An 8,454-nucleotide genomic window follows, 5' to 3' on the forward strand; every position below is an offset into this window, starting at 1 on the left:
AGGTTATTAAATTTATGACTTTTTCCTCTTTTTTAAGCGTAAACTACTCTTACAGAATTTATTCATAAAAACAGTAACACGTTTCTTACCCACCCCTGATGACGCATGTTGGTGGTTACAGTCTTGTTGAGGTCTCTAAAGGGAAGTACAACGCGCTACGTAGGGGCGGGGTGTATATCAAGTTTGTCTTCCATCAAATAGAGCTCTACTGGACATGTGTCACGTGGTATTTCGTAGCGTTATCAGTGCGTCAGGAATTTATATCAGCATTTCCGTAGAATCTATCCGCCGAGTCGTGGAACACGCTTAAAGTCACGTGACATTGCCCAATCACTACTCCAGGAAATAGTAACGCCTCTTCTTCAAAACAAAGTTCTTGACACGCCCCTATATATATCGCGTTGTTTATCCCTTTAACTTCTAGAAGTGTGAAAAATAACGGGCTACTTTTGTCGCCTTCCCTTATATTTTGTAAAAGAGCCAATCACATTGAATTCTATCGTTTGAAGCTGGTTTATATTCGTGTGTGGCATTACCAAGGTGTACTGAAGACGTTAGTTTTTAAAGAGATAGGATAATAAAATACATATTAACAAAGATTTTATGCGCCGTGAAAATGAGTACTTTATTTGCTTCAAATTAAAATTTTACAATTAGCTTAATGACCTGAATGTTTTGGTTAGATATATGTATTGAATTCGCCATTTTTAATTTCGTTATTATCTGGAATCGGGACCTTCTTCAAATCGTTTTCATCGTTAATGATCATTTTCATCGAGGGTTTCCTCTCAGTGTGACATTCAATATTTTTGCTTCTCTTAGGTTGCGGTTTAGACTGGAGCCATGAGCAAAAGATTCTTTCCATTTCGATGCATGGAGCTTCGTAGAATAGCCTTAAAATGGCCGCCAATATGTGGCTAACGCATAAAATTCCAAAAAAGTTGAAAACCTTGAGTGATAAAAGTCACGTTAATTTATCGTTGGCATCCCGATATAGCCACTTCTGGTTTAACTTACGTGAGTGCTGTTTGAGAAGTCTTGAGGTCCTTGTCTGGAGAAACAAAACGCATAAATGACCAACAGATGCACCAAGTAAATCAAGTACGTTAGCTTAACCAGTGGCTGAAACCCTGGCCAGCTCAAAATTTTGTGAACGTAGCCTGAAACGAAAAACATATTTGACTACTTACGGAAGTCAGTCTATACAACCATTTTAATTACCACCCTTTCCAGCATAGCATGCCAGTACCAGCCACCCCAAACATAGACCCCACGATGTCCTTTGCGCGGCAGAGTAGGCGATTGCCTCGACCATCGTGTAGTCTGCTTGGTTATTCCAAGGGTACACGGCGTAGACGATGGCTAAACTACTTAAGATCGCCACTGTCCAACCGACGATACAAGTCCACTATTTAAATATATTATATCTCAAAAGTAAAACATAGCTGTGGTCTCTTAAAGACGAATATTCGTGGTTAATTCATGTGGCAGTTTGAGTTAGCCCTACATAAATTTAGTCATGTGAGACCGATCTAAGACAAAACGTCATCTACCCTTATACATGGTCCTAAGACACAGGCTCAGGATAAAAGTTAAATACTTACTTGAGATAGTTTGACCTTTGGGAATCTGGCTAAGTATGTCCCCAGTAACAGACCAACGGCATAGTTTCCGAGATGTACGTGTGGTTGTTGATATACGTTTACAGCGTATTGAGCCAAGAAACTAGAATTTAAAGAGTTGATTGATTCAATTTATGGAATTAATCAGAATCCAAGGTATATATTCAGTTACTTCAAGTTTGAATATCTTATTAACAGGCTGGGCGGATACTTCATGACGTAGGTAACAGCTCCGCTGGCTATAACTGATATGACAATAGCGCTCAATAGAAATATCTTGCCATATATTTGTTTCCTACAGTGTGTTGTTAACATATCATTTAATAGGTTGTAGAATCCTTTGCAAAGTTAATATTTACCTGAACAGTATAAGAAAGTATACTACACCGACAATGAAGAACTGCATATCAACTGCAATGTACCAAACATGCGGGACACACTGAAAAGAGGATGTTTTAATTACAATGTTGGCTTTTCCTTAAAAATTATCTCGTACACTTTTGTTCAGCGGTAGGAAATTCGCGATGTAAATTACATTTGCCCACCAATATTCTCTACAATTCTCAATTTGACTGTCGACCATTTCTTTGTAATCGGGGCCGGAAGTAACAAAAGGCAGCAAGAAAACCAAACCGGTGATTAGCATAATTGCCGGTAGCAATCTAAAATATTTAAATTGTTTGACATTAAATTAAACGTCCAAAAATTTTCTTCGCGCCCGAAATGTTTGTTGATTGTCTGAGATCCATTTTTAAAGAAATGTCTAGTTTAATTGTGCCATCCTTTTAGATTATATTAATTAGATGTACAACTGAGTGGTCTTTAATTACGCTAGCATAGAAAATTTGTGATTTACCTCCACATTCTGCGTAAAATTCCCAATATGGGATTGTAATTTTGACTCGAGTCGTAATGTTTTACAACAGTATATGACAACAAAGTTGAACTGTTAAAAGAAACACGGTTGAATTGAATCTGTGCTAAGCTTCCCTCTCCGTTAAACCATAAGTTCATAAGATATGTTCCATAAGATTTTCATGAAATGACGTAGGTGACACGTCATAGATTCGAGGTAAAGCGACGCCTGGTGGGGCGCTGTCAAAGGCTTAGTACAGACTTAATAGGAAGATGAACTGCAAAATTAACCACCGAGTGTAGGACTTCAATTCTCCCTTGTCGTTCTCGAACTAGATCGAGCTGTAAGTCTTTGCATTACGAAGTATAGGTAGTGTCATACTTATGGAACATATCTTATAACCTTGCGGTTAAACTTAAAAATTTATTTTGAAAATATTACGTTATAAACAAAAATGATTCGACGGATAGAAAACCATTCGTAATTGCTGAGAGAAAAAAGTCCTTCAACATCGTTTGGAAGTTAACCAATTCTCCTACGAAGTTATATAAATTAATTTACTTATCATTAGGCCTAATTGTTATCACAGTCTGACCAGCATAAGAGATATACAAACAGTTTTATTTTTGCCAGATCTTTTTTATAAATACTTACGGAACATGTGTATGTCGTAAACTAGATAGGTGTGACCCAATATAACCCACGTGCACGATAGATACCGCATACCATTCATGCAGTCTAAGGATCGTTTTTGCGAAGGTTTGATTGCCATCAAATTCTTAAAGTTGACCACAATCGAAAAGGCCAACATCGATCGGTACAAATAACTTTCTGTGAGGATGAAACGATTGAAAAGAAGGTCTCGGACACTTTCGTAACATTCAAAAGTGCCCAACACAGAGAGAAATACGTTATCACTTTACTTTTCTCGTGATCATAGGCACTCCTTCCACAATAATGGGCTTTGACTTCTATATATATAGTGGCGAATATACATACAACGATGAAAGAACTCAGAACAATCCTGAAAAATTAATACTCAAATTTAATACAAATCAACCCCAAACGTTAATGATGATTTTTAATATAATTGTAATGTAAATTTGGGACGTCATAATTAAGGTAACATCTAACCTTTAGAAAATACTGCAATACTTACAATATTGCTGTTTGTGTTTTATCCAATTTCAAACTCTCTTTGACCTCGCAAGAATCGATATCAGCGTAAAGTCCGATTTTTGAACCCACTTTGTTTTAAAATTATAAATTGTTGAAAAGTACATTTTTCAAAAGCCACATCATTGTTCGAAATATTTGGTGTGCACATTGAGAAAATTTGACAACGTTCAATATTTTCAAACGATGACGTGGCATTGCAAACACTAAAAAAGCAAATACTGACTTAATTTTATCATATCATTGATTTCATTTTTACTGCACGACGATGGCACGCAAATTCCAATTCTGATGCCAATGTCGTAACTTAGGAATAGATACTTTTCACTTATGAAGTTCATAAGCTATTGAAAAGGTTTACTATAGTTATTTTGGTCGAGTATTATGGATTAATGTGTTTCGTGCCGTGTAAACTTACTTCTGTCTTGAAAGTGGCGTTGTGATGTAAAAATATCGGTTTGAACAGTTCTTGCCATCCGACTCGTGGCGGCAAGGGTGTTCTTAGATTTGCTAGACAGTACTGTCCCACTGTGGGTGGACTTTTGACGTATTCTTCTTGAGGAACCACGACGTCTAAGCATTGATGGTATGAACCGAACGCGGATGAGGCTCCAGCGAGTACACCTCCAACGGGTACTCCACTCGAATCAACCACTTTAGGAATTAGTATATGAAAATTAGGCCTAATTAGTCAACGCTTATCAGAAGGGGCTGTAGGAGAAAGTACAGTACCACAATAACTCTTTTTAAAACTCTAGCTAATGGGTTTTATATTGAAATGAATTTTTTAAAGTATATGAATGCTAACTTATTGTGGTTAATTATCACTCTTATTTTAAAGCCATCGAAACCTTTTTGTGTTCGAAATTAAGTGCTACTTTATCCATTTAATCATAAGTTTATAAGATATGTTCCATAAGTCTGGCACTAACTATAGTTCGTTATGCCTTTGACAGACAGCGCCTCATCATTCGTCGATTTACGAAAATATATGACGTTTCGCCTAAGACACTTCATAACAAGCTCTCAGAAACCAGTGGCAAACTTATGGACATATCTTATGATTTTATGATTAAACTGCCAATGTTCATTCAAATTGTCACCATAACATCTCGGTTTTATAAAATTAAACTCATATTCTCTTAATTCCCAGTTAATTAATAATCCCAAATTATTAGCTGAATTCCCAGCATGAAATTTTAAAGACCTTCAAAATATTTCAATCAATTCCTAAATATTATAAAGACCTTCAAAATATTTCAATCAATTCCTGAATATTATAAAGCCCTTCAAAATATTTCAATCAATTCCTGAATATTATAAAGACCTTCAAAATATTTCAATCAATTCCTGAATATTATAAAGACCTTCAAAATATTTCAATCAATTCCTGAATATTATAAAGACCTTCAAAATATTTCAATCAATTCCCGAATATTATAAAGACCTTCAAAATATTTCAATCAATTCCAGAATATTATAAAGACCTTCAAAATATTTCAATCAATTCCTGAATATTATAAAGACCTTCAAAATATTTCAATCAATTCCTGAATATTATAAAGACCTTCAAAATATTTCAATCAATTCCTGAATATTATAAAGACCTTCAAAATATTTCAATCAATTCCTGAATATTATAAAGACCTTCAAAATATTTCAATCAATTCCTGAATATTATAAAGACCTTCAAAATATTTCAATCAATTCCTGAATATTATAAAGACCTTCAAAATATTTCAATCAATTCCTGAATATTATAAAGACCTTCAAAATATTTCAATTTCAATCAATTCTCAAATATTTTAAAGACCATATTTCAATCAATTCTCAAATATTTTAAAGACCATATTTCAATCAATTCCCAAATATTGTAAAAACCTTTAAAATATTAGAATCAATTCCCAAATTTATTCCGTATATGATTTCCAATCAATTCCCATGTATCTCTTCGTAAATAACCAAAATTTAATGATTTTCAAAGAATTTCCATTAAAACTCCCTGATTATCCGTCTATGATTTTTTCAAAACATTTCAAGATTACGTATCACGAATCCCCAAAATTTGAATAATTTCAAATATTTATAATGATAATTAAAATTAAAATATTCCTGTGATTTTGAACATATTTCTGGCGATAATTTGAATAAGTTGTCAACCAACTCCCTCCCGATCGCCCGATCTATCAACTCTCTCACACAATTCCAAAACAATTCAAAAGAAGACTTAATCCCGATCTAACCCATATTTTTCGCAATTCCTATAATCATAAGTTTATCATGCCTTGAGGCATGATAAACTGATGCTATAATGATTATGAAGATAACTTGAATGCATCGGGAAAGAGTTTACTATCTGATTTTTTTCGAAAACCCAAAAACCTCTCAAACGCTGCAAACAACCCAAACAATATACATAAATCCAGACTTACTCCGAAAGGCCCATAGTTTCATTTCTCTGAGAGCAGTCACCAGTTTCAACATGGACCCCATACATTTTCCGCTTAGCTCCAATTCTGAACTGAGTCTCAAGACGGTGGGCAGTATTTGTCTGATGAGGTTTTCGATACCCGATTTTGCGTTGCTCTCAATTTCCAATAATTTCCGAAATGCCTCTTCTTCGCTCTTCTCAGTAATGGGTTCTTTCAAATCATTCAGTTTAATCGCTTGCAAAGATTTCGGACACAGAGTTAACACCATAAAGGCGGTCATTAACGCTATCGGAGCCATCTCCTTCGCTAGCTATAGTCCGGGTCAGAACTGACAAGAAAGCGCCGATTAAAGATACTTTCACTAGAGATAGACAAGGTTATTAAATTTACGACTATTTTTTTAGTCTTTAATTTATTCTTAAAATCCGTAACGTGTTTCTTACCCACCCGAAATCTATTATCAGTCTGGTTTAAGACTTTAAATGTGTTATGTGTTAGCGGGGGGGGGGAGGACTTATTTCAAATTTATCTTCCATCAAATAAATCTCTAGTGGGCATGCGTGAATTTTGCATGAGTTACCATTGCGTTGGTAATTTACATTTTCACGAGATGTGTTCCATAACTTTGTCATTGGTTAATGAGATATTGTCACGAATAGCCCCTTCCAAAAAGTTTGACTGCCTTGTGCATCTTGTTGTTTAAGTTCTTCGCGCATGCGCACTTGGAGGTAAAAAACGTCATATCTAGGTTGTGAACTAGGCTATGCGGGGAAACTACTCCCTGTTTGTAGGAAGAACTGAACTGACTCCGACTAAGAACATTTTTTCAAAACTTTTTGGAAGGGGCTATTGACGTAGGTCATAGATTCTCGTAATGCGACGTCTGGTGAGGCGTTATCAAAGGCTTAGTACAGACTAAATAGGAAGATGGACTGCAAAACCGAGTTCAGTCAGTTTTCGAGTCTTTCTCGAACTAGCTCGAGCTGTAAGTCTCTAGCATTTCAAAGTATAGGTAGTGTCAGACTCTGACTTATTTAACATATCTCATGAATTTGTGATAACTTATAAATTTATATTAGAATCTATAGAGCTATTTCAGAGGGGGTAATGGCTACGTCACCAATGCTATTTGCCCATAGAGAAAACCCTCATAAAATGGCCGCCCTACACTCAAAGGCAGGCCCAATTTTCGTAGCAGACGAAATTTTTCCCCCACTGAAATAGCTCTATACGCCCAGTCGTCACGTGAAATTGCCCAATCACTACGACAACACATTGCTCTTGACACGCCCATATATAACGCCTTGTACATCCCTTTAATTTTTGGAAATGGGAAAACAAAACAGATTTACCATCTACTTTAGTTGCTTAAACGTGAAATTCATAAACGTTGGACGCAAATCAATTTAGTACAGGCAAAGGCAGAACGTTTGCGCACGACGCCATGCATTTGCTTGTACTATTTTGCGTTGCGTCCAACGTTTATGAATTCCACCTTAAATTCCCTTATGTTTTTTGAAAGATCCAATATAATCACAACGAATTTCATCGTTTGAAGCTACTTTATATTCGGGTTTTTCAATTCAAGGTATATTCATTACGTAAGTACCGTAGTTCTGGAAGAGATGGATGCTAATACATATTTTAATAATGATCTTGAGTACTTTAATTACCACTACTACAAGGAAAAAATAAAATTTTAATATTAAGTTAATGATTTGAATATTAGATTAATGATTTGAATATTTTGATTATGTATATGAATCGTATTCGCCCTTTTTTATTTCGTTCGTAACTGGTTGTTTTCGTTCGCTAACGATCTTTTGATTGAGGGTTTCCTCTCAGTCTGGCATTGAATATTATCGTTTTTCTTAATTTCCGCTGTAGACTGGAGCCATGGGCAAAAAATTCTTTCCATTTCGATGCAGGGAGCTTCGTAGAATAGCCTTAAAATGGCCGCCAATATATGACTTACGCATAAAATTCCAAAAAAGTTGCAAACCTTTCAATGATACCTTTCAGACGGCTTGCCTATTGCATCCAACACTGGAAAGATAAACCTTTAAACTTTGCAGAAGGGGATAATATAAGAAGGATGACACTCGGTATCCTCTTAACGCTTTAGTTATGTAAAATGATTTCGGACATAGAGTTAATACCATAAAGGCGGTCAGTAACGCTATCGGAGCCATCTCTCTGGCTAGCTTGTCCGGTTCAGAGCTGACAAGGAAGTGCCGATTAAAGATGCTTTCACTATTTATTCTTACAAGCAATGAGAAGTTTCAGTCCCACCCTTAAAACTGATGGATATAAGCATAAGTTTATAACATATGTTCCATAAGTTTGTCACTGGTTACTAAGAGCGTAT

General features: G+C 35.5%; 1 protein-coding gene across 1 annotated transcript; it reads right to left on the reverse strand.

Moving 5' to 3' along the window:
- Positions 1 to 616: 616 nt before the first annotated feature.
- On the reverse strand, positions 617 to 6,384 carry LOC149690402 (nose resistant to fluoxetine protein 6-like). Its single transcript, XM_089870427.1, has 15 exons — positions 6,087 to 6,384; positions 4,073 to 4,308; positions 3,881 to 3,998; positions 3,638 to 3,725; positions 3,402 to 3,502; positions 3,133 to 3,309; positions 2,920 to 3,013; positions 2,479 to 2,568; positions 2,158 to 2,284; positions 1,982 to 2,061; positions 1,795 to 1,917; positions 1,605 to 1,725; positions 1,222 to 1,408; positions 1,018 to 1,160; positions 617 to 949 (listed from the first exon to the last, which is right to left on the reverse strand). The coding sequence occupies exons 1-15, from the start codon at positions 6,382 to 6,384 to the stop codon at positions 680 to 682; spliced, it is 2,253 nt and encodes a 750-aa protein (XP_089726553.1). The 3' UTR covers positions 617 to 679.
- Between the last annotated feature and the right edge of the window lie 2,070 nt (positions 6,385 to 8,454).

The sequence above is a fragment of the Phalangium opilio genome, unplaced genomic scaffold (genome assembly GCF_054372755.1).
Source record: "Phalangium opilio isolate 3A_F unplaced genomic scaffold, DU_Popi_V2 ptg000031l_1, whole genome shotgun sequence".
Taxonomy (NCBI): Eukaryota; Metazoa; Arthropoda; class Arachnida; order Opiliones; family Phalangiidae; genus Phalangium; species Phalangium opilio.

Excerpts from the sequence above, each read along its gene's own strand:
- LOC149690402 (XM_089870427.1), bottom strand. The coding sequence starts at position 6,384 with ATGGCTCCGATAGCGTTAATGACCGCCTTTATGGTGTTAACTCTGTGT. Across the intron at positions 2,569-2,919 it reads GAATCATTTTTGTTTATAAC|TTCAACTTTGTTGTCATATA; the intron begins GTAATATTTTCA and ends TTCTTTTAACAG. Across the intron at positions 2,062-2,157 it reads GAGAATATTGGTGGGCAAAT|TGTGTCCCGCATGTTTGGTA; the intron begins GTAATTTACATC and ends TCCTCTTTTCAG.